The 27,063-nt window shown below is 38.5% G+C and overlaps 1 protein-coding gene across 1 annotated transcript; it reads left to right on the top strand.

Moving 5' to 3' along the window:
- kcnc4 (potassium voltage-gated channel, Shaw-related subfamily, member 4) lies at window positions 1-27,063 on the top strand. Its single transcript, XM_032573022.1, has 4 exons — window positions 1-2,029; window positions 18,148-19,075; window positions 19,771-19,944; window positions 24,487-27,063. The coding sequence occupies exons 1-4, from the start codon at window positions 1,412-1,414 to the stop codon at window positions 24,552-24,554; spliced, it is 1,788 nt and encodes a 595-aa protein (XP_032428913.1). The 5' UTR covers window positions 1-1,411; the 3' UTR covers window positions 24,555-27,063.

Below are 27,063 nucleotides of genomic sequence, written 5' to 3' on the forward strand. Positions count from 1 at the left end.
ATAAAAACAGATTTTCTAGGATAATATATGAATAGAATGACAGATTAGATGAAAGTCGTCCATCAAATGCAGTGATTGTCATCACTAATTTAAATATCAACAAAGTGCTAATTTATTTGAATAAGTAAGTTAAAAGGATCAACTTGTACATTATAGATACACTGTACAAGAGTGATATATCTAGATTGTTCATTTCTATAGCTCACAACTAATGACAACAAAATTCTGTTTCCTTGGACAAACAAACAAACACAAAAAGAAACTTTTAGATAAAACGAAAATGATTTTTAACATTATGTTATGGCCATACAATCGTGAAGAAATTTAGATTTTGATTTCTACCCTGCAAAATTAATTTCTTATTTCATTTATTGAGACTCTCTCTGTATTTGAAGTTCATTTAATATGTTGCCCACTAGAGGGAAACCTCGAGCTGTCCGTTGTCTGATCGCACAAGAAGCCAACAACTACCTGTTGGATCACACCGTGAGCTGTAATTTACTTATTAAATAAACAAAATCATTAAGGGGGTGAGAAAAGAAATAAAAACTAAACATTTAACGATGAATTAATCAGTTCAATAAGATGACATAATTAGATTGTGTCTGTGTGTAAGAATTGAAATAATTTTCACCAGATTAAACAAAACAAAACAAAAATGTCTAGCGTCAAATAACAGATAATTGTATTTAATGAATGTTCAATGCACCTCAACCTGGAGGGAAAGTAAATAGGGTTAATTAAGCAGGGTTGTTGCTCTCCTCTCTCTTTGCCGCACAAACACTTGATGAGCCTGCCGCGCTAATTAGAGGGAGCCGGGGATTCAATAAATGATGCGTCAGCCCTCGGCAGGCAAAGAGTTAACTCGGTCAGCCTGTTGTTCTGCGCTCCGTCCAACCGGGCTGTGTCGCTAAGGGAAAAGAGGCTGCGCTTCAGGAGGTGTAACACATCCCCAGCTGCAAAACGAGCTCACATCTGGCGCGCCAGAAGAGCCCGGTTTTTAGCGCAACCTGTCTCGGAGTAGTTCCTCTGAGCTGGATCAGCGTCCCCGTGTGTATGAGTGGAGAGAGGTGGAAAGTTGACACGGATTAGAGCTGGAGGTCGGATTTGGTCTAAAACGGAGAGATTCGTTTTGGATAGGGCGCGCTTGGTTTGCGTAAAAAGCCAACTGCGTGTAAATAAACCAAAGGAATCACCTGCAGAGTACGGAACAAATCAGCTGAAAACATCTGAACCGTGGTGAGGTCTCCCACAGGTGGATTCCTTCACTTTTATCCGCTCGTTTCTGTTTTCTGGCAGCAGAAAGTCATGGGTCACTGACTCTGACATGAGGACGCACCTTCCTTCTCTCAGCCTTCTGATCAGACCAGCGGCCAGCAGCGGGAAGCAGCGGGGAGCAACAAGCTTCTAAATGATCAGCTCTGTGTGCGTTTCGACCTACCGAGGGCGCAAGTCAGGAAACAAACCTCCGTCTAAATCATGTCTGAAGGAGGAGATGGCCAGAGGGGAGGACTCGGAAAAAATCATCATCAACGTTGGCGGCACCCGGCATGAGACCTACAAGAGCACCCTGCGGACGCTGCCGGGGACGCGCCTGGCCTGGCTGGCCGAACCGGACTCCCAGGGCTGCTGCTCCGAATCGGACGCCGAGCTCCCGAGCGTCTCCGAGTTCTTCTTTGACCGACACCCGGGCATCTTTGCCTATGTGCTCAACTACTACCGGACCGGGAAGCTGCACTGTCCGGCGGACGTGTGCGGCCCGCTGTTCGAGGAGGAGCTGGCCTTCTGGGGGATAGATGACACCGACGTGGAACCGTGCTGCTGGATGACCTACCGGCAGCACCGGGACGCGGAAGAGGCTCTGGAGATATTCGAGCCGCCCGACCCGGAGGACACAGACGACGACAGAGACACGCCGAGACGGTTCGGCATTGAGGACCGCAGCGACAGGTCCAGGGGGTGCTGGGAAGTTTGGCGACCCAAACTGTGGGCCTTGTTTGACGACCCGTACACCTCCAAAGCAGCCAGGGTGAGTTCAGCTGGTGGGTTCTCTTTAGATCCACTTTGTTTCCAGATTGAGACCAGAGCATCTTGTGCTTTCCTTTTTGTAGATGTTTTTTTTTTCCTTGTTCTGTATCAACAGGTGTCCCCTAAAGTTTCAGCCAGTCAGGCAGCAGAACTACTGTGCGTTTATGGATTTAAAAACATGCACACATTAATGATAAAAAGTGATAAATGAAAGTGACCCGTCAGTGAAGTCCATGACACGTGGTTTAATTTATTAACTCTGAACAAATAAAAAGAGATGCAACAATCAATGACCGGAATCAACACATGCTTTTGCTTTATCCACTATGGCAGGAGAAATACTGAAAAAGCAGATCTTTTATGGAGTTAAATTTGTTTCACAATTATTCAATCAAAAAAAAAAAACAAAACAAAACAAAACATGTCAAACAGAAAATAGAGTTGTGATCAGAATTTTTGGATTTTCAAAAAAAAAAAAAAAAAAAAAAGTTTCAAACAAACAAAAAAAAATATATATCTCAATCAAATTGTACAAATTATTTTATTTTAAACAAAAAATTGCTTTAAAAGTTTTTTTTTTTTTTTTTTTAAATTGAAATCACAAATTTTCGTTTGAAACTTTTATTATTGCATATCAGAAGTTTTTGGTTGAGTAAGTTTTTTTTTGATGCTCCCTTTTCTTGGTTGAACTCAACGTTTTTTGGTTGCGAATCTCACATGAACATCCTGGGCGGGGCCTAAACACGAGCGATGTAAGACGTGTCTAGATTCAAGATAAAGTGTGACATATAAAAGTTTCCTGTAGATTAAAGGTCTTCAGGAAAGTTGCCTTTGAAAATTTGTACAAGCTCTGAATGCATGTCAGAGAACACACACATATACTCAGTTTTATCACTCATAAGCCAATAATGATCGATTGAGTAAACACTTAACATTCAATGTTGATCAAAGATAAAGAACATTTATAATTACACAATTGTGATAAAAATATCTTTAGCTTATATATGTATGTTGCAGAAGAGATTAATAACATTGATTAGCTGCTATCTGACTGCTTTCATTGTGTGTGGAAACAGTCATTGTTTCAAGTAGTAGTTGAACATTTTCACAGTTTGTTATGTAATAATCACAGCCTTTGTTATATTTTATTTGGGTTTTATGTGATACATAAAAGCAAAGTAGCACATAACTGTTAAGTGGAAGCATGCTGATACATGGTTTCCAAATTTCCTTGCGAATTCAAATCTTAAAAGTGTGGTGTGTATCTCCATTCAGCCATTTAAGCCTGAATGCAGGTCAGGCTTAGATGGCTGATCTTTTTTACTGCAAGTCTTTTGTTTTTGTCTGTACCAGCTTGGAATACCTAGAGAATAAAATCTGGGCCTATTCAAGTTCTGATCGGATTGTTTTTTTTATTACCGTTTGTCTTTGTAATACCTGAATATGCTTAAGTACAATAAAAAGTAATTTATTGTACATTAGTTCCAGAGTTCCAGCAATGAAATGGTTTGTTTACAGGTATGACGTGTGCAATATGTGTGCAATATGTGTGCAATATAAAGCTGACTCTGCTTAGCTCTTGATATCTGTGGTCTGATTGTTATGTAAGCTGAAGTGGATTTCTGATTGATACATCTAAAACTATCGGGTCACATGTCTTGCCTTTACACACAAATAAACCTTAATGACAACCCATTTTCAATACAAAGTCCTAAATATTGTGGTGGTCCAACCATTGCAGCCATAGCAGCTGCAACTCACGTCAGCAGGTTATTTACAAGGTTTAGGTGTTCATAGGAATTTCTGAACATGCTTCCAGAATTGCATTTGTGAGGTCAGACACTGATGTTGGGCAAAAAGACTTGGCTCACATGTACTTCTCCAATTTATCCCATAAGTGTCTTATAAGTTGTAAGTCCAGGTAACTGTTTTCCCCACAAACTTCATTAGTGCACAGTCATCTTGGAATTCAAAGACCCAGCCCAAAAGGTATTTGGATGCTGAGGCATTAAAGGTTTGTTCTACTGTAACCAAAACCACCGGCCCTGAAAAACTACCCCACACCATAATCCTCTCTGCTCCAAACTTTACTCTTGACACAAAGCAGTCAGACCAAGTGCTGTTTTTCTGGCAGTGGCCAAACCCAGACTTCTTTGGAATCCCAGACAAAGCATGATTCATCATCCCAGAGAGCACGACTCCACTGCTCTAGAGTCCAGTGGCACCATGCTTTATACCACTTCATCTGACTCTTTGCAGCTTTCTGACAACTGAAACGACTGGTTTAGACATTTTCAACTGAAATTTTACAGTACACTTATTGCTCAGGTGGAACCCGTCATGGTTAGCTCTCTGGAATTCACCAAGCTGCAAAAAGCAAACCCTTTAGTTCACAAAACATTTGTAGAAGCAGTTTACATTCCTCTGATCTGGATTTGATGCACCTCTATCCATAGAAGCGATTGAAAGAGGTGATTAATGATTTGAGCAAACTCTTTAGGCAATGCGTGCATGTCCAGCAGCAGTTTTATAGATCTCACGCGGCAGAGCTGTAAGCAAACAGTCAAAGAGATGCTGAGCAGATAGCCAGCTAACAAAGAGCGTGCTCACACCATTGTCTGTGATAATGCATGAAATTTCAAAGAAGAAAAGAAGGATGATGCAAACATTGGCTTCTTTCTCAGCAATGCTTCTTTCACAGTGCAGTGAGGAAAATAATTGTCTCTTCGTGCGCCTCGAACTCCTGCAGAGCTGCTGAGGTGTCTGTTGTGCAAAGCACTGATTTCATTAAGTTTGCTCTACTTTGGATGTGCAAGACTGTGATATTAAATGTGTGGGAATCAGATTAAGTCTAGTTTGCTTCATCTGAAAGAAAAAATAGATACGTATATATGACCAAAATGTAGACAAATAAATAGAAACAAACTTAAATATACCCAAATAAAACAGCAGAGATGATCACTCAGTGTTGTCCACTTTACAAAGTGGTGGAAACCAGACGTTTCTGGTAGTAAACAAACATCCCTCTGTGAAAAATAAATACAACTGACATATCAAGGCAATTACGTACACTCTTCTCAGGCTTAAATAAAACAGATAGTGCTTTGTGACAGATCGAACATAAACACGTTGAGCTTAGCTTGCTTTCGTTCTTTGTACCCCTGAAGATACAGCACTCCAGCTGTAGGCAATTGAAATGCTGCTATATGCCTAATGGCTCAATAACAAAAGCTGCAGAGTGTTCATTGAAGTAACCATGAAAGCAAGTATCAAGTGTCATCAGCAGGAGTTGTCAGGCCAGAAAAGAAAATGTGCTTAGCTGAGAAAGGTTCATTGTTTCTGTAACATCTGTTTGTGAGCTTAGCTAAGTGGTCTTAGCTAAGAAACTCTCAGTTTTACACAAGTATAAGGTAATGTGCAGTTCACAACTGTTAAATAAACAGTTTATTTAACGGTTAAGTTAGGGGATATCTGAAGCACATGTGTTGCTTCACAGGACCTCCGCTGTACCTGCCAGTTCATCACATCTGTCGGTGTGTTTGCAGATGAATCCATTTGGGAAGTTCTGCCAAAAAAACAAACAAACAACAACAACAAAAAAAAACTACTGTGTAGATTTGAATCCGTAGTGCAAGCAGTTTCATATTGACCCAGTCATAACACTCTGTCCACTTCCTCTCTGGGTAGAACATGTATGTATGTTTACTCTGCGTGTGCATTATGAGAGCGTGCTCTCCGAGAGGATGAAGGGACTCACGTTACTTTTATGGCCTTTTTATTTCAGAGAGCTTCTGAGCTAAGTTCAAGTAATGTGATTTCTAAAAGCTCATCTGTGCGTCTTTAAAGCCACATCCTCTGAAAGACCAGGTTTTAGGTGTGCGTCTGCTAAAGTCAGCTGAATTTTCTGTGTCGTGACCACTTTATTCATGTGAGATTTTTTTTTTTTTTTAAATACAGCACTTAGAAATTCTGCATTTGAAACCAGCTGCATTTAAATGGCTGACCAGTTTAAATGTGGTAGCATATTTGCAGAGTCTTGAACTTGGTCCACATTATTTCACATTGCGATCACAAACTCCAGCGTGTTTTGGGGGATTTTATGTGACCAGTCAACACAAAGTAGAAATTCAACAGAGAGCATCTTCGAGTCTTACCAAATACCTTCAGTTAGATTTTGTTTTGGAGTTTGACTGGACCATTCTTCCACATGAATATGCGCTGATCTAAACGAGTCCTCTTTTTCTCCAGCTGTTATTCAGTTTTTGGTTATAGCTCCATTTTGGAGTTCGGTCATATTGTTACATTGTAGTTGCATTTTACAAGAGGAATTTCTTCTACATGTTTTTTTTTGTGTCCCTGTAGTGGCAAACAGAAAATAGGACTTCTTTTTTGTATTCTGCACAACTTCTGTTTCAACAGCAGAGAAAATGTCTATGATGTCAAAAGTCAAGTAAAGTTATCTTTTCTACTAAGCATTTTATTGCTTTACACCATAAAAACATAACATAGTAACCAATTATGAAACTAACAATAAATATTACATTTTGTCAAATGCCAGCATCTAAACTAGAGCATTTCTATGATCCAGTGATCGTGTGAAAGGAATAGTTTGCCTTTTTTATGAAGTCAGATTGTGTGGGAAAATCTGCGTTTATGTAATTCAAATGATCACATAAATTAATATGTAAGACACAAGAGTACTGGATGCTGATTACTAAACAGCCTGCAAGACATATCACTGCAAGTTCAGCCCTGTTTTATAGGATAAGATGCTAATTCTCTGGAAGTCAGAGAGTTGTTTTCAGGAAAAGGGTTTTTGGACAGTCGGCCTGACGGATCGTTACACATGTTGTCTTTGGACCAGTGCTCAGTCTCTGGGAAGTCATAAAAGGAAAAACAGGAATCTTTCTAACCCCGGATTGCTTCCCAGAAAGTAAGAGTGAAAGATACTCCAAAGGTTTAAAAGCAACATAAAGTGCTGTTCTGGAGATTTTAAAAAATGGTTTAATCCATCCATGCTTAAATTAAAGTGTAATTCTGTGTATGAATCCATTAGTGGTTTCTCAGACCGTCGAAAGGTCTGTGCTTTGTAGAGCATAATAACTATAAATAGAAATCAACATCTCTGATGGATCTGGACTCGGTTTCTTTGTGTTTCCTCACTCTGTGAACTATTAGACAAAGGCTAGACAGCTTTTAACTGACTCTTGTATTCTCCTTCTATCGGGAACCAATCTAAAAACCTAGTGTGGGATTGTCTGACTGATTTTCAGCTCTTAAACTGTACGTATGGAGGTGGCTTTGCTAGAGTGTCCAATTTTTATTTTCTTCAGTTAATGTCCAGGAATTGGACCAACTGGCAGCTTTACAGCTCCTATGTTGTTTCAGAAAGACGGGAGGAAGGAAATGAGAGAGGCAGATAGACTTTGTTATCTGCCTGTGAAGCTGGCAGATAGCTCGGTCTGACCACGGGCTGGATCGGTTAAATGCGTAAAAGCAGGAGTCAAGAAACCGCAGCGGCAGAGAGAAGTGCACATGCATTCCTGGGCATTAATGTCATATTAATTTTCAGCCTATAAATATGTTTTTTTTAAATTGTTCTTATCCCTGGACATGGAATTAAAATGCAATAAACATACAAATAAGCAACTTTTTTTTTTTAAAGGTTTTGTTGGCTCTAGTGGCCTTTATTTGAAAGTAGTTTGACAGGAAACGGGGTAATCAGAGAGGGGGAAGACATGCGGAAAATGTCGCCAGGCCGGGAATCGAACCTACGACCACCGCTACAAGGACTAAGGCCTCAACGTGGGTCATGCTTTGCCCCTGCGCCACCACAGCACCCACAAATGAGCAACTTTAATGACTTTCAAAAATGGGTGCACAAATACAAACCCTCCTAATTAAACATGCAGGCTCAAATATACTATAAACCCGAATTAGTAATCATTACGGAAGCTGCACACAGTATGGGATGGTCTAGATTTTACAAAATCAAAAACCAAACAAATCAAACTCTAACATAGAGCCTGATTTCTTTGCTCCTGAAGTTGCGTCTCATTGCTAAAGAACTCAATGTTTCAGTACTAATAAGTTACTAATAAGTTACTTATGTTTATCAGTAATCATAACTCACGTTTATTAGAATTTTTAAATGTAAATTATAATTCATTTATTTTTTTTTAGAGACCCACCTGGTATAAAGTCAATTTTTCAGTACTGGAATTACAACGAAGATAAATTAGTTTAATCAAAGCATGTCATGATTATGTGTTCATAAACTCCATCTTCAGTCCAGAGCAAACTAGTTTTTTTGTTGCTTTTGCCACCACTAGTTGATATGCATGTAAGACATAACATAAACAGCACTATTCAGAGATGCAATGAGTTTATAGCAGTTGTACGAATGATCGAATCGTCTGTTGATTTGCAGCAATCCACGTTAATAGCAGACATAGATCTAGCCGCACGTGCTGGAATATACATTGTGAGGGGGCACGCAGCGGTACGAGCCGCATTAACGGTAGTAGGAAGCGGCAATTATTTTGAGGTGTAGAACAATAGGTGCCTGCCATAGTAATGCATATTGAGAGCAGTGACTGACTTGCTCTCCCTATGCATTGCTATGGCAGGCCCCAACAAGAAGAGTATAAAATCAATTTATGCTGACATCCATGCTGCTTTTACAAAATGCACAGCTTTGTCAAGACAATATACAACTTTTGCACAGGAATGGAAAAGAAAAACAATCCTCAGTGGGCTCTGCATGAGTCAAATGAGGGGGTTAAAAAAAAATCAAAACAGAATTGAACGAACTAACACAGTTGAACTACCAAACAAAATTCACAGGTAAGAATTTGGAAATGAGAGTTGTGTCAGCTCAGAGCCATTAGCACAGCAAATACTCATTGTGAGTAGTTTACAATTCACATTTTGTTTAGTAATGTTCCCACCTTTTAAAAAAACAATGAAAAGATTAGTAATAATAGGTTTGCTTATTATGTAAAAGAATATTTAGGTTTACAGTGTACACACCCACTATTATTTGGTTAAAAATCATTTGAAGGGTTGCAGAGAAACTACACAACATGGCAGCATCTCCTCGCCTGCAAATTGGACCAGTACATTGCACAAAGCAGGTAGGTAAAGTTTTCTCCTGCCCCATAGGCTACCAAATGATCAACGCTTTAGTTACATACCAAACAGATTAGTGTAATTTGTTGACTTTAGCTAACCTCCCTTTCACATTAACAGCCTCTTCAGTATTCTGTAGCTAATCCTTTAAAATGCACTGGAAAGCATGCCCTTGTTTACTTCATTGGCTATGGCGTTTTAAAATTGACTTTATAGTTACATTGTTTACCCATAAAACCTTTAATGGTCAAGCTCTTTTATGTTTGTCAAATTGCCAGCAACGTAATGCGGAACTCTCCAGATGTCTGATTGTCTGGTTATCGTTTTCTCTTACTGAGAGCGTCTCAATTCACATCGGAGAGGCTCCTGCATTTGTTTGTAACTAATATTATGGATCATTTTTCATAAGTCTACTACTTTTGTGATTACCATTTGTTCTTTTACTGTGATTTGTGCAGTTTTATTTCGCAGCTAAATTTTGTGCAGCCTTTTGTCGATTAAGGCTGGTCCTTGTTTTGATTTTGAAATTGTTGCTTGTGACTTGGGAGCTGAGTTTATCCCTAACAAATGAATAAATACCATCTTAAAAAAATAAATAAGTCAGTGTTGTTTAAGAACTTTACCTACAGAGTTAGAGACCCAAAGCATTCAACCATCTACATACTTGTTCAGAACAACGACTCAATCCAAGTGGCTTTGTTTCCTTACATCTAAAACTTTTTACCAATTGCTACAATAAACTGAATGTATTGAATCTGCGCCTTGTGATGGCATTTGTTGTGAAATGGCTCTATATAAATAAACTCAACTAAATTAAGTTATTCCCAGTATTGTTGTTTGTTAACCCTTTTCCTTTGGAATGCTAGGATTTGATTTTCCATGACCTCAAAGCATCAGAGTGTTTTTAAAGACATTCTCCTAGCTGCTTTTTTACGTTGCCTCTTGACTGCCGTTATTACCTCTCCGGTGGTCGAGAGAAATATATAAAATGTCCTTTTTCACTGAAGCAGTAAAGTTTTTAAATGAAAGTCAATAACATGGCGCTCCAGCTGGCCTAAAGCGCCAGTTTTACTGTTTATATTTTTATTCTCTATATTGCCACAACGGCTGTTGCTGCAGATTTTGTGGATGTAATTTGTCTGATTTTGTTGTGTGTGATTCCTCTTTGCTTGAGCTAAACTTTAATTTCCCTACGGGGACAAACGAAAGATTGAAAAGTGAATTTATATGTCACTTTTAGCAAACAATGTATAGTACTGAATAATTATGCTCTGCAAAGAGAGCAAAATTCATGCCTCTGTCAACGAATGTCCTGGTTCTGAATCAGCAAAGCAGCTCTGGCCATGTTTGACTGAGATGTTAATTTTCTGAAATGTTGTATTAGCTTTATGCCAGATGTAGCAGGATGAAAACATTACAAAAAGTCACATTTTTTCCCCCAGAGTTTACAGAATAGTTCCCCTAAAGTTTCTCTTAGTTTGAGCAGGTGTGATATGAGGATTTGTGTTCTTTTTAGTTTGCAGTTGTTTTTAGGACTAACCTTATCAATGGGGGACATTGTTTGCCCAGTTTCTTTCTTATTGTTGAATTATCATGAACATTGGTGTTAACTCTGGCCTGTTGTGTTTTAGATGTTTTTATTCTGGGTTCTTCTGTAACTGTGGTTTTTGTAATGACCTTGTTTCACATCTGTTCTTGGGTTCCTTAGGTTGGGGCAGGGAGTGTTTCTCTGCGAGATCCTTCAGCCTACTTTGTGTTGTCAGACAAGTTCTACGCAAATAATTTCTTGATTTTTACAGATAAAGCTCTTATCAGTCTTTGTTGTGGCTCTTGAAGTAGAACCCTCAAAAATATTCTGATTCACAAAAATGTATGTTTCACGAGAGGCTACCTAACATATTTTTTATAATAATTTGGAGTCAAAACTGACAACTAAGTCCTAATTAACTGCACAGACATATGAATTAGACTAAAAAAAACTGTAATATTTTAAAAAGCTGTTTTAGAATCCCATATTCACACTGCAAAAAGGATCTCACCATATTATATGCATTGATTAAAAACTAAAACACATCTTTGACTGCATACTGGAGTAATCCTCTACAAAAAAAAAAAAACATTTCCTTTTGAAGCTGCCCCTGATCCTCTGATTGGTCAGAGAGGTTTCGCTCTCAATGTTTCCACTGCAGACACAGAGCAGCGTTACAGACTGTGTACAGTGCTGCTTGTGTGAATGATCCTCCTAATCCACTTGTGTCTCCCCCCTGTGGAGGAGGCTCCTCACCTCTCACCCACCGGCTGAGAGCTGCTCTCCTGCTTCTGCTGGTCATACATGAAGGTCTAATAAAGTGCAAAATGACATATAGCCCCCCGCAAGAACCGCGACTCAGACCTGCCGTAATAATTTCATCCAGTTATACATCATGTGTAGATAATCACCACCATTTTTCCAGATATTTTTGGCTCTGTGAATTTATGAAATATAAATGTCTGATAATGAAGTGCCCAGCAGAGATGTGGCTGTCAGGCTGAGTGGTGGAGATTAATGTTTTGTCCTCAGGTGAGCAAGACTCGCAGACATGAATCAGTGTGACATGCGTTCCAGGAATATCAGAGCTGGCTGCTCTTATTATCTCAATGGAGAGCTCTGTGGGTTTGTTACTGGTCCTCTTGCACATAGCATGTCCGTACTGGTGGTAGCTTAGCGTGATGCTCAGCAGCTTGCTGTGATGACTGTGACGGGACTCCGCACAGCTGCTGCCGATAACAACCTGCTGCTTGATATTTTTCCTGGTTTTGTTCCTTCAGCTCTAATTTTACCGGATAGGATTGAGCCGCTTCCCCCCGGTGGGGAGCTCGGCTGTAACCGAATGCACACTGAAACCTGATAACATTATGCTTTGACAATTAATTAAATGATTGAGCAATAAAATGTTTGGAGCCGTGTGATGTCAGCCAGAGGTTTGTTTTCATGTTGGGCTTTTTGTAACAATGGATTTAGCAATAAACTCACAAGTGTTTGCAGTTAGAAAGGATGTGCAAGAGAAGGATGTGACTAGATGGAGAAATAGCCTTAAACTGGACATCATAGATTCTGACTGATGGTTTTATGAGTCAACCATATTTTGATTTGCAGTCTATGGGCTTTTTCTCAACTGTCCAAGATATTCCTGCTGACCTAATGAAGGTTTATTGTTGGAAATGTCAACCACTCTGTTCCTTGCCCTATGCGTCCTAGAACAGTGGTCCCCAACCACCGGCCCGCGGCCCGGTCAAGTTTAAGGAAATAGTTTGTGTGCCGATTCCTTCCTTTTCCAATATGACTTGACACAAGTGCACAAAGCAAGGTCCACATGGAGGAGCGAGTATGGTGGGAAAGAACTTGCACAGAGTATCGATTTCAATGAGCCCGCCCCCTTTTAGAAAGACATATAATGAAAACTGAAAGATAAATGTCCTGCTGGAAGGCTATTTAAAAGTTCACATAATCAAACCCCTAAACGTTGAGGAAACTCTCCCGAGAAGAGTTGCAGGAGAGGATGGAATAACTCCTTATTAAACCATATGGCTCAGGAATGAAATGTTATTCAACTTCATATGATTGTAATGGCCACTAACCCACTTCCAAATTCCTTAACTGCACAGAAATCAGCAGGTTTATGACACAACTGGTTCCCTCTAAGAAGACTTCCTTTTTGTTTTTACACAGTTCAAGTTGGAGACACTAAATGACGCCTTTAGAGTTTCTAATGCTCGGTTTCTCTTTGTGTCAAGCATTAAGTGAGCCACAGAGCGGTTTCTTGGCAAACACTCACATTTACACAGAGATAATGAGCAAGAGAAATAACTACTTCTCTTTGGTCTACTACATAAGCAGTTCTCTGGCAGCTCCCTGCAGACACATGCTCAATATGTGTGAGGTCACGTAATTGTTACACTGTTTGGTTACGTCTCAACTGTTTTCATGTCTGTCAGAGCATTGATCACCTTCCCTGCAGAGACGCCCCTGGCTGCAGATTGCCTGCTCTGTTTAGTTCAAAGATAAACCATTTGGAGTTTCAGTAAACCCCAGGCTGCCGGGATCTCATCACTTCAGGACTGCGGCAGCTGGTGGGTTTATCTAGTCTCAGCTGTTTTGTTGGTATAACATCAGTAAACGCTGGAGTTCTCCCCGTGCAGCATCTGTTAGTCAAAGCTATGCAGAAGCCCACGGACTCGCTGAAGAAAGAAGCTTTCTCTTCAGTGTATCGCCTCTGCTGTTTGGCGATTTTAAATTGCATTCTTGTTTATCTCGTGTTGTGGACCTGCAGTTAGTTGGGCTCACTGTGATTTAAACGTGAGAGCATCAAGAACGTTTATCCAATCTGTGAAGTTAGGCTCATTCTAAAGCCAGGTGTAAGAAAAGCAGAAGCCTAAAATCATATCTGTGTCAGATATGATTTAAGCAAGATGTTTTTGTATTTGATTGGATGTAATATTAATATTTTTGAATGACTCAGACAGTCTTGAATCTGATACAGAATCTGTGGAGGGAGGCAAAGATCACAAGACTGTTAGGAGGCTTTTCAAACTCAAAGACCTGGAGCAGCGACAAGATAAATCATCCAAATGCTAATAGAAACATTCGGAAAGCTGCTCAGCAAACATAAGCATCATCCATTGATGACTTAGAATGGGTTAGATAAACTTTAACAAGCCATTTAAAAAAAAGAATAATTAAACACGCTGACCTTTCTGAAAATGTATACTCTTTTTGAGAGACGCTGTCTCATTTCCTCTCAGAAACAAACTTCTTGGTTGAATGAAACTCATTTTAAACCTAAATCAATCAGGGATGTGAATTGTTTGGGGATTAACTGCAGTTACACTGCATTTGAATATGTTTTAATTTTAAGTCTCATTACTTATGCTGTTTTGACTAAATAAAAAAAAAGAAAAAGGAATTAAATTATGCATATAATCTTCGACCTGGTGACATTATTTTCTAAATAGCATTCTGGATTGTCATCAGCGACTCCTTTTTCCTCATTGCTCTGCTTTATGTCAGTGAGTGTATGCCGCTCACTGGATTTACTTAGCAGCTTTCAATAAAGCTTCACTTTTACTGAGCAGAGCAGAGCAGTAGGCGATGTTGGGGTAACGGCGATACAATAACCACTCAGTGCAATGAGTCACAGGAAGAGTGAACACAAAAAGAGTAACTCATGTTGATGTAATCAGTCTCTTATTGTTTGGATTTGCAACCCCATAATTGCTTGTTTTTTTTTCTGCGGCAGACTGAGTGTAGATGTAAGTTTACAGGTTTATAATTGTTATCAATTGCTATTTATTCAGCAGCCACTAATTAGTTCACGCGCTGATAGTAGGAGATGCATTTTATGAACCTATCTGGATTCAGATGCTTTTGGACCAATGTCTTCTTGATGAGCATCGCGCGGCCTCTGGTTTTATTGCCTCTCTGCTTCAACAGATTGCTCCAACAATGTGTGATTGAGGGCTGTGTGATGTCAGGAGGTATTGGTTGTTGAGGATGGATGAATGGATGTGAGGAGGTGGAAGTCAGAGGGTTTAATGATGAGCCTATAGTGAAGGCGGGGGAGGAGGGTCAGTGTGAGGCTGGGCGACTCTGGTGCTGATGTGTCACCAACTCTCATCAGCTCAATAAGTGGGAGAGAGACGATGGAGAGCAGATTAATGGGATGCTAGCAATGAGATGAGGGAGGAAGGTAAATGGGTGAAAGGAAGTGGAGGGTGGTTGAAAAACTGGGATTTTATGAAGATATGTATGTGAATGCAGTGATAGGAGAAAGTATTTGCCTCCATAAAGCTTTCTTCTGCTGTTATGTTTTGTCACACCAAAATGTTTCAGATCATCAAGCAAATTTTGATGTCAGTCCTTGTATCTACAAGTGCAGCGAATTCTTTACGTCACCCTGGAGGAATTTTCTTCTGTGCAGAATTAAATTGTTTAGAGCATGAACAAAACATCAGCTCTTTTAAATTTATGTCTAGACTTTAACTAGGGCACTCAAAAATCTTAATTTTGTTATTTTATTTAACACTTTCTTAGATGGACTACTGCAAAACTCAACTGAGCTTGAGTTTAGGGTCATGAACTTATCAGTCGGTCGTCTTGTTTTCTAGTAGAGAGCAGAATTCATTGTCCGGTCAATTGTGTTCTGGTGTGAAAGAAAATTAGATAACACTTTATTTGACGGGGTGTGCACAACACTGACATGACACTGTCATAAACATGACATAACACCTTATGATCATGAAGGAGTCATAATGAATGTCTGTGACTGTTATGAAGTGTCATTTGGTATGCAACTTATAGAACAACTTTGTATTACAAGTGTCATTATTTACCGAATGACGCTTCATGACAACAGTCACTGAAAAGTATAACAAGTCATCTTGGTTCTGTAGCATCACACTACCACTAAAATGCTAACTTTATCTTTGCCTGACATTCAAATTTGTTTGCTGATCTAAAACATAAGTGTGACAAAAATGACATTATTTCCCTGAGATGTAGCAGAGATGTTTTAAAAAGTCCTTGATATGAAACAGTGGTGCTCATAGAGATTTTAACATGAAGATATGTTTGAAAAAAAAAAATTGCACATCTTGAGTTTTGTTGATGCTTAGTTCTCATCATTATTGTTCGCATTCCTGATAGAGACTAGTGAAAAGTGCTGCAATAAAAACAGAATTATTATCTCTCACTAAAATGTTTAGAAAATTAAAACTTTTGTTTTGATTACATTTATTCAGAAAGTAAGAAAATCCTACATTTTGAATTTTTTTAATAAAACCCTTGGTGCCTCTACTTTTGATGATATGAAACCAGTGACAACCTGCTTTCAGTTTTCTGGGAGAAGGTGCAAAAATGTTTATTTAAATTCAGTTTAAAGGATTAGATACAAAGTTCCTGAGAGTTTTTGGAAAAGAAGCAGCCCACAGCATCACAAATCCACCACCATGCTTAATAGTGGAGTTCAGGGACTTTTTTCAGCTTTAACACCTGTATATTTGTTGCCAAATAAAAACCCCAGTCTTATCTGACTACAGCAAACAGATCCTATTAAGAGTATATAAAAATTGTGTTCTTATGTTTGTTATGTTTGTTTTGGTCAGTCAAAAACAGTTTTAAGATAAGATTTTATTTATATTGCATTAGCACTTTATATGACAAAAAGGAGTATTTTCTAGAAAATTGACAGATAGATCTAATGTGACACTTTGTTGGTAAGTCTGGGTGACTAGTCAATTTCCTGTCTTAGTTTAATTGAGTTAATAAAAGCAATTTACTTTAGATAATACTGATTTTCCGTCACTCTTTACAAAATGACTGTAGTAACATTAAAAGGTTTGATTTTTCAAAAGATTTTCAGTGTGAGATCATGCAGATGATAAATTGATTTTTACACATCTTTACCGCGTGTGCTAATCAGCATCACAGATGTCACATACTGTAAAGTTAGAGTTCTAATTTATGTTTCATTTAAGCCATCTCAACGTGCTAAATGATAGCAGCTACAGTAATTCGCCTCAGTGCAGGATGTGTTTATGTTCGCCCTGTAAGAATGTCTCCTGTGAGTTTCTCCCTGGACGGAGCTGAGGCTTTCCCTGCTCTTCGTGTAGCAAAGTCATAATCTTCCCAAAGGGCTGCGAGCGTTGTCATGGCTGATCCCTGCACTACAGCAGTACAATGCTGATGCTGTTTCAATCACGAGTTAATAAATCCCTATTATTCAGACTGGTTCTTATTGTGTTTATTTGCCTGTAATTAGCTTTTTGTGTTGTATGTCCTTTTCTAATCCAAGACCCAAAAGAAAACCCAGCTGAATAAAAAAAAGAACATGGTTCCCGAAGGGAGAGAGTGCGCTCGTGTTACAGGAGCATTATTCATCCAGCTGGAGAGTCAGAAAGGATTGAGAGTCAACTTACTGTTAGCGCAGGCTGCATTTAGCACAGAGTATGTATGAATAAGCGCCCAGCGTTTATACAAACAGCACAGGTATTGTTGTGGAACAGGTGGGCTCCCTCCATACAGTCAGTGTAAACTATCACATATATTAAATGTTTACATCTAAAAAAAGAGCATTTAGAGGGTTAATAATGACAAATTTAACAAAAGAGCAAACAAAGTCCCTCAACATCTATTAGATACTTTTCCTGGACATGTTGCTCTGTGTGAATGGTTGATTTTATAAACGCAATTGTGTTGGGTTACTAAATGACAAATAAAATAAAATCTTTACATTTATTTAAAATACCTAAGAGACTGCCCTCCCATGGAGGTGTGCACAGCACTGTCACAGCGCCTCCTGCTGTCAGTGACGGGCTTGACTCCTGTAATTACACTGTAAAAATAAACGTCTCTAATTTATGGTATAATATCGGCATCTGTGGTTGCCAGAATTTTACCGTATTTGTGCAGTAAATACGGTAAAATTTTACAGTATTTAAAATGTTCAATGATTAAAATTTTCCAGAATTTTACTGTATAAATACAGTTTAAATACAGATGCTGGTATTTTACTCTAAATTAGAGACTTTTTTTACAGTGTAGGATCCCAGCATGATTGGTTTAGTTTAAAAAAAGTTTTGATTTCTAGGAAATGTACTCCCATCTGCAGGAATAGCAAACAGTTTTAACTTTTTATTGTGATAAAAATAACATCATATTTTAAAAAAACTTAAGAAAATAATATAATAATGTGCCAGAATATTCTGGTTTTCTTCTAAAGTCAGGGCGGGTGTAGAGATCTACACTGACCATTATTTTCTCTGACATACAAATACACACCAAGGATAAATGACAGAATGATCGTGTTACTGTTCTGAACCCAGTTTTTTTTAAAGCATGTCACTTTTGGGAGGTGACTGACATTACATCGTCCGTTGTCAGTGGTTTCAATATTAAGGAAAAAGGAAAACATGGCATTATGGTAATTAATGTTGATTATCTGTCTCAAACAGGGAGTGGCAATCATCTCTCTCTTCTTCATCCTGGTGTCCATCACTACGTTCTGCTTGGAGACGCATCAGGCCTTCGACGTAAAACAAAACATTACAGAGCTTGTCACAGAGGGAAATATCACGCGAATGGAGATCAGGGATGAGACCGTCACCAATCCAAACCTCATCATGGTGGAGGGAATCTGTGTGGTGTGGTTTACCTTCGAGTTCCTGGTCCGAATCATCTGCTGTCCAAACAAACTGGCCTTCATCAAGAACACACTCAACATCATTGACTTTGTGGCCATCCTGCCTTTCTACATGGAGATGAGTTTGAGGGGTCTGTCATCCAAGGCGGCCAGCAACGTGCTGGGTTTCCTCCGCGTGGTGCGCTTCGTGAGGATTCTGCGGATCTTCAAGCTCACGCGTCACTTTGTGGGCCTGCGCGTGCTGGGTCACACGCTGAGGGCCAGCGTCAACGAGTTCCTCCTGCTGGTTATCTTCCTCGCATTGGGAGTGCTCATCTTTGCCACCATGATTTACTACGCCGAGCGCATTGGAGTCACCTACAACCCCAAGATTAAAAACCACTTCAAAAACATCCCCATCAGCTTCTGGTGGGCGGTGGTCACCATGACGACGCTGGGCTACGGGGACATGTATCCACAGACATGGCTGGGTATGATGGTGGGGGCGCTGTGTGCTCTGGCCGGCGTGCTGACCATCGCCATGCCCGTCCCGGTCATCGTCAACAACTTCGGCATGTACTACTCGCTGGCTATGGCGAAGCAGAAGCTGCCGAAGAAGAAGAAGAAGCACAACCAGAACCCAGACGCGCCGACCGACTCGGCCTCCTTTGTGAAATCGGAAACAAACTCACACATAGACAGCACTCAGAGCGACACGTGTCCGCTGGCGGCGGAGGAGAGCAGCAGCAGGAACCGCTCAGGTGAGGCCAACATTTCACACTAAAGGGCCAGTCCAACCAAAATGCACTGCAGTCTTTGCATGCCGTTTGATTTTTATTTTTTTTTTTATTTTTGGAGCTCAATGCCTTAAAGAGCTCAGAGGTTTTGATCTATGGTTCTTTTATTAGATTTTATTTTTTCGATAATATCCTACCTGCGGAGTAGGATAGTCACTCTGGTGTTAAGGCTGCACAATATATAGCACGTTTCTTGTAATATCACTGTTTACATTGTGAATATGGCGAATAAATACCCAGACTATCATACACTTATGTTTTCTATGTCTGCAGTATAATTGTTCATTGTTTAAACAAATTATTATTCAAGTATTTAAGTTTAGGTAAGTATTTATGTTTAGGATTCTTTATTTCTCCACCTGAAAACAGGAGACTGTTCATGATGAATACTATGTATCTTCTAATACCACAAAACAACTGTGGTTGGCTTTCAGATTCCAGAGTCGTTGCATTTTTCCGACAGATGCTCTGCGTTTACTCATATAGACAGAAATCCACCACGATCAAATTACTGCCCATAACATCTCAGTCAAATTGGATTTCATCACAGCAAAAATGCTGCTTTTTATGCAATATGCCTCAGCCGTGGTCTGGATCTACGGGGAATCCTTAATAATAGCTTTGGCTTTCTTGTCGTTGTGTTTTCGTCTCCACGTCAGACTCCAAACAGAACGGGGACGCGAATGTGGCCCATTCAGACGAGGAAGGCTGCAGTCTGACCCAGCCGCTGTCCCCCAGTGAGAAGTGGTCGCTGCACTGCTCCAGAGGACGAGGCAAGAACAAGGAGGGCACCTGCTTCATCCTAACGTCGGGAGAGCCCAGCATCCATGTTGGTGGGTTACATCACCACCTCACCTTAAGTTTCATTTAGTTCAGTTCAAGTAAATCCAATCCAATGAAATTTACTTCAGTTCAGTCTAATCCTAATCCTGTTCAATTCAAGTTGTTTAGTAAAGATTCAGTTCACTCTTTATAAAATGCAGTTTCAGTTTAATTAAGTTTAGTTCGGTTTTTATAAAAACCCCAGTTCAGCTCAGTTCACTTAAATTAACTTAGAATCCATTATGTCTTTACTGTTGGTCTTTGATTTCTTTAATTATAATTGCCATACTTGGGAATCAAAGTTCTTTTTTTTATATAATTAAACTAAGATGCTGGTATCTGATTGCAAATGAAACAGATAATTAATTAATGAAACAATAGTCATAGTGACATTGAAATATAATTCAATATATTTGAATTATATATATATTTTTAATATATATATTTATAATACAATATATATTTTTCAACAAAAAAAACACGTAATATGAAAACATATTTAGCAATCAAAGGAAAACCCTTTTTGGATTAGAGATATTAAACAGTCTCAAAATATCCTTATTGGCTTCCTGTCTGTTGCTGCATTGATTTAAAATCTTTATTGCTCACATTTAAAGTTTTAAATGATCTAGCTCTGTCTGATTTATGCAATCTTCTCTCAGCAGCCACACACCTTTAAGAGCATGTTCCCAGATTAAAGTTAAATCATAAAGGTGATCTACGTGTCCACAATGCTCAGATTAGACTCATTTAAATGTCTTTTAAAAACTTACTTATTTTTCATAACCTTTGACTGCTAAATAGATTTAGAAAATACTAACAATCTTGTTTTTATCACAGTTTTATACCATTTTGTATTTTATGATTGTCGGCTTAGCTATAAAAGACTTCTGTCAACCGTTGTTGTTTTAAATGTGCTAAGTAAATAAATTTGACATCGGCATATTTTGGTAATCTCAACTAACCCATTAAATGTCAGACAGAGTGAAAAAAATATATCTCATAAATATTTTAATTCAACTCTATCTGCCAAAACTGATGCCGTTTTCTTTTTCTTTCTTTTTTTCCCCGCCTGCATGTTACAACTTGTCACCAGCTTGCAACAAATAACATTAATCAACACTCAGTGAGTGATGGAGCTTTCAGGAAATACATTCAAGTACAAAGTCCATGTAATGGGCTGTTGAAAAAAACATGCAAACTCTCTCGGGCCCCCGGCTGTAGTAAGTACTCCATTTATGAGGCCTGTTTTTGTTTCTCCCAAAGCAATAAGGCTAATGACCTCTCCGAGTGAAATGCGATTTAGCAAAGTGCAAAAAAAAATAAAAAATAGATATGTGAAATGTGAGGCGTTCTAAGGGTGTTTGGTGATCCCAGAAAAAATGGTGGGATCTCTGTTTTAAATGAGTTTGATGTTGCTAAATCTGAAATAATTACAGGAAAAAAAATCTTATTGTTTTGCTAATCAAGCAAAAGATGTAAAGGAAAGAAAAAATGCACAGATTACCCTCTACTTTTAGATCGTCTTCCCTTCTTCGTCTGAAACAAGTAAAGTGAGCATCTTCACGTAGCTGCAGCTACCTGTCTGAGGAAAGTTGTCCGACTTTTTTCTTTCAGTTGACAAGATTCAGGGATTTCTTGCATGTTTCTCCTGTTTCTAAAGTTTCTCAAAAGATTCTGATGAAGCAACTTATCTTCCAATTTCTAGTGATTAGCAAGCCATTAGTGGTTTTACTGGTATGGTTTAGGTCACTGTCATGTTGCAGGGTCAGCTTAACCAGACTCATCAGATGCTACAATCTTTTTTCTGAAGGTCTTTTGATCTCACCATAGTGTTTGCTCTCCTGTCAGTCAAGATAACAACAAAAATAAACTGTCCCTATTTTTGTTTTTAAATCCTAATACTATACTGTGTGGACCTTTTCCCATTAACCACCAGATGTGTTTCTGTGCCCTGTGTCAAATCAGCAGCGGTGCAAGAGAAACATTAGTTTTCGTCAGCACAGACAGATAGATGATGCAATTACAGCTCCAAAGCTCTTTTATTGATTTTCTATTGATCTGAAATGTAAAAAAATGACACAGAGCTGCCTGTAGTGACTCCAGGTAGCAGAGATTCCTCAGCTTAAAACTGAAGTTCTTAAACTGTGAAATCAAACTGAACTAAACTCAGTTCAATGGAGCCCATTTTGATAAATGAATTGAGTGTAGACGAGGATTTGAGGTACTTTTCCTTTGATTGCTAAATATGTTGCGCACGTTACTGTTTTTTTAACAGCTGCTTCGTTTCGACGTATTTCCACACCCTGCAGTGATGACTAATTTCTAAAGAGTTACAATAGTCCAGGTGAGAGCTTATAAAAACATGAACCACCTTCTTCAGATCCTTAAAGGAGAGATAACTCTTTTCTATCTCTGGAAGTCATTGCAGACCTCCACAAGTCTGGTTTGTCCTTTGGTACAATTTCCAGATGCTTAAAGGTTTAACACTCATCCTTTCGTGCAGTTTTATTCTTTAATTCTTAATGTCAAACAACTTTCAAGCGTAAATGAGATGAGGGATATGTAAAAAATAATGGAGGAAAAATAATCTGAAAGCGTGAAAACCCCCCCCCTAAAATATCAGGTTCTCTTGTGAAAAAGTGATAAAAAGAGACACAAGTGACAAAATGCTGATGAAAGCCAGAACATCCCAGAACTAATCTGTGATGGAAAGAGAAGCGTGTTAATTGAATCCAGTGGTCTGTATCTGGTGAGCATCTGTATAACAGCATCCTGTTCTATTACAGGATCATCTCACATGCATGTGTCTCTTATTAGCCAACATTATCTGAAAGAAAGGTCATTCTATTAACTCACATTTCGCTCCAGCTCGAGATGTATCCATGTAGAGGTACTAGGCTAAATTTAGCTTGCCTCCTTTCTTGTTTGATATGACTTGTTGATAATTTTGCTTATAGTTTATTATAATTGTAGTTAATTGTGAGTGGAGAAAACCTACATCCTGCTGCTGTCCTATTTCATAAATATTTCTCATACATGTGCTGCTGATTAACCACCATTATCAGAAAAAATGGATAAAATTCAAAGTCTCATTTTTTTTCCAAGCATGAAAAAGCTGCCTCTGTGGCTGCAGCCGTTTTCAGTGGGCTTGTTGTAAATAGATTATGACTCAGTGGCTCTGGTCTTCAGTGCTGTGCCCATGGGGGCTTGGGCTGCTTGATACCAGAGAGTTGCTGGGTAAAAGGTATGGATAATATTTCACCAAAGAGGTATGAATTGCTGCAGAGCAAGAGATGGATGGATGGATGGATGGATGGACGGATGGACGGATGGATGGATGGATGGATGGACGGACGGATGGACATCTGGAGATGCTCTCAGAGTTAACAGTAAATGGAGGCTTACAGCACCAACAAATGGTTGACTTGAATAAAGTCAGCACAGGAAGCTTCTTCAATACTTAATGCCGTGTTTTTATACATGTAGAACCAAACACTTTCAAAAGGCATTCGTAGAGTAGAGTGCACCATGAGAGTGAGTGAGGATGTGCAAACAAGCAGAGGAAATGTTCCTGATGAACCTGGATATTCCTCAGAGACTCTTCTGGATAAATTGGAAGATTGATTTTTTTTTCTCACTAGTAGGTTTCCATTAACAGCACAAAGATGCAAAGCAGAGCCTTTTGTCAACCTCAGAGATTTTCTGTCTGCGGTGTACCGTTGTGTTTTAAATAGTTACTAGTTAGTTAATGATAATTTTAGTCCTTTAATAACCTTTCTGAATTTTTACATCTGATGTAGAGTAAAAATTCAGTTATTCCATCTCTGTTTATTTGTTCCCTCCACACACTTTGCCACTGCCCATGATGCACAGCTCAGCACTAGAAGTTTAGATGTGGATAGCTAATCTTTCAATGAAACTATTTTCAGATGTGCATTATTCTGTGCTGATTATTTTAATGCCTGGTCTGAATGAGTTCTCTGAGTATTTTCTATGGAACATTTTGTTCTGCTTTGTCAAAACTAGAGATTTTAACTCAATCCAACATAACAGAGTAATAAACAAATACCGGGTTCTTCAAGTAGGTGAAGAAATTGCACTGCAAAAACACAAAATCAAAGTATTTTTGGTCTAGTTTCTAATGCAAACATCAAAATACACTTAAAATGACACAAGAGGAGCATATTTTAAGTGAATAATTCTTTTTTTTATTTTAAATGTATTAGTTACTGGTAGATTATTTCTTAACAAGACATTTTTCCCATCTATAAGTGAAATAATATGACAGTGGAACTAGCACTTTGTCATGGAATTATTGAGTTAAAACAAGCTCCAATATCTTGCTGAAAAGTTACTTGTGACATCGTTTTTTCTTATTTCAAGAGTGCTAACATGCTTGCACTAGAACTGTCACTCAGTTCATAAAGTGAAACTCAAATTATATAAATTCTTTACACATTAAGTAATTTTTTCTTATGTAATCTTTATTGATCATGGCTTACAGATAATGAAATATTGTTGTTCATCTCTACCTTTGTGTTTCTCAACAGAAGGCTGTAGAGATATTCTCGGTACCACTGGAAACTACACCCAGCCGGAGGTCACCACTCTGACCTAACGAAGGAGGTGGAAATGTGAAGTCTGCTGTCCGATCCCTGCTGTCGAAATATACCGCAGAGCCACATATTGTACATCAAGATGAATCATTTCTGTTTCCTCCTGTAACATATTTGATCAACAGTAAATATGTACAGCCATATTTGCGAAGCACTTTGCATGTATTGCATGACCTAACATGGTACTAGAGTTATACCAGATACACTTAAAATGAACTGGACAATATAGCTCCTTTTAAGGGCCCGGAAGCCGTTTATTTCTGCATACTTATGCGCTACAGGCTCATAAAACCTCAGACAGTTCCCCCTCCAAAGGAAATTTTTCTATTTTCTTTTTTACAGTTCAAAGTGGTAAAACCCCAAATTTTACTATTTCTGTTGCGAGAATCATTTTCCTCCAGTACAGCGACATTACGCAGTAAAAAACAAAACCACAATTATTTAAAGAAAGAGGAAAACTGAAAGCACCAAAGTTATGTAAGCACTTTTGTTCTTCTTCTTTCAGCATGGCAATACATCTTATTCTAAAATGTGATATTATATAAGTAAATTAAGTAAGAGGTCAGCTGGCCGCTAAATAACTAACTAACTAAGTAACTAATTTAGGTCTTAAACTCCAAGCAAGAAACTTAGTAAAGAACTTTGAATTTGTTTAAAATAATTTGCAATCCATACAAAAACTGTCCTCACAGTGACTGCTATTTATTAGTGTGTGATATGTAGTTAAAGCTGCTTGTTTTAAAAAATTTAGATAGGTAGTCACTGGGATTACAACCTATACAGAAATATGAGCACACACACCTATCATGGGGATATTGTGTCTTATTCATTTTGGATTTCTAATCATTTAAAAATGACTAAAAATATTTTTTTTTCCTCCACCAAAACTGTTGAGTTTTCCTGGTGGAGAGACGACACAACATACAACTTTAATTTTTTTTTTTATAAAAATAAGAATTAGGAGCACAACTATAAATTTGCTTTGGATTTTCTATCCACCAAGAGTCAAATATAATACAAGCACCTGTAATACATACATGCAGTACATCTAATATTTTGCTACTTGTCTTTTGGCAGATAAATCGACCACTTCTGTATCCATCAATAAGCTCCGGGTTCCTTTCTGGTGCAGAATCAGATTTTAACTATTTTACTGGCTTGAAGTTGAAAATTTTAAAGGAGTAATTTGCGAACTTTAAACTTTGACACAGTTAAGTTTTCCTAACATAATATTAGACTTCTGTAATGGTATTGACAACAATGGTATTGAAAATTTCTGAGTTACTTTTAAAAGTAGAGTCAATATCTGGACACAAAATTAAATTACTAATATTATTCCTTATAATAAGCAAGGCAGGATATTTAGCCAGAAACACTTTATGCCTGTTGATGGCTTCAAAAAGTGGAGGCGTTTATCTGAAAATTAGCATTGATTATTGAACCAAATCATTGTAGTTGTATGTAGTCTTATCATTTCACAGTTGAAATAAATCAATAAAAGCCTAAAATAATACAATGGTGGTGATAGGTTTGAACAGAACCGTAGGTTTTTATTAAGACACCTTTGAGCCTAGATTATCATATTTTCCGCCGTTTGCCTTCTGCTGCGTCACTGCCTTCTAATGCTGCAGAATGTGCAGATCTGTCTGTCTGGAACAGCCCAGAAACAATGCTGCTTAAGCAACATGTTAACTTGTAAATGCTTGTAAATTAGGACAGTTTGACAGAAGCTGGAGAAAATAAATCGGAGGAGCAGTATTTACCATATTAGCTCAGTGCAGTCGATGCATCGTTACTGGTTGACTCTGGACCAAAATGCAGACTCTATTAGATTAAGTGGTAGGTTTTCTGTACGTGCTGGTAAAAATACATACGGTACAATGCCATCGGTTCCGCTCGTGCCTCATGGTGAGTAATGGAGTTTAGATGTCTGTAATGTAATCAGCTTTTGTTTCTCGCTGCTTCCAAGCCCAGAAGCAGCAGGACAAGGATTTCTTTACCCATGTTTATAATGTATTCCTCATGCTCTACCATAGTGGCCTTATGTTTAATAAAGCAAAAGGGAAATTAATTTATGTCCTTAAACTATTTCTATACTGACGCTGATGTCTGTAACGTATAAGCAGCTGTAAGTATGTAGCACAGTACATGATACATGATTAATTACCTGTAAGGTCTGTTTATGCATCATAAAATAGATCTCTCATTGTTAACCAACAATGAGAGATCATTATTTTGAATATTCACCTTTTTACCCTTATTTTCTGTATTTCCTGTTGTACATATTTGACGTTATCAGACAAGCACACTGCACATCTGTTCAATATTTGACCTGAACTGATCATAAAGGGAACTGTGGTGAATTTTAGCCCGGTTTAACTGTCAGGTGTGTCGGGGTGTGTGTGTGCTTGTGGGTGTGGGAGGGAGTGTGTGATGTTATACCTCCAAGGCATGTATTTCTATGCAGAAATTCAAATAAAACCCATTTCCTCCCCCCCGGTGTTGCAGATA

This window comes from Xiphophorus hellerii, chromosome 1 (genome assembly GCF_003331165.1).
Source record: "Xiphophorus hellerii strain 12219 chromosome 1, Xiphophorus_hellerii-4.1, whole genome shotgun sequence".
In the NCBI taxonomy this organism is placed as follows: domain Eukaryota; kingdom Metazoa; phylum Chordata; class Actinopteri; order Cyprinodontiformes; family Poeciliidae; genus Xiphophorus; species Xiphophorus hellerii.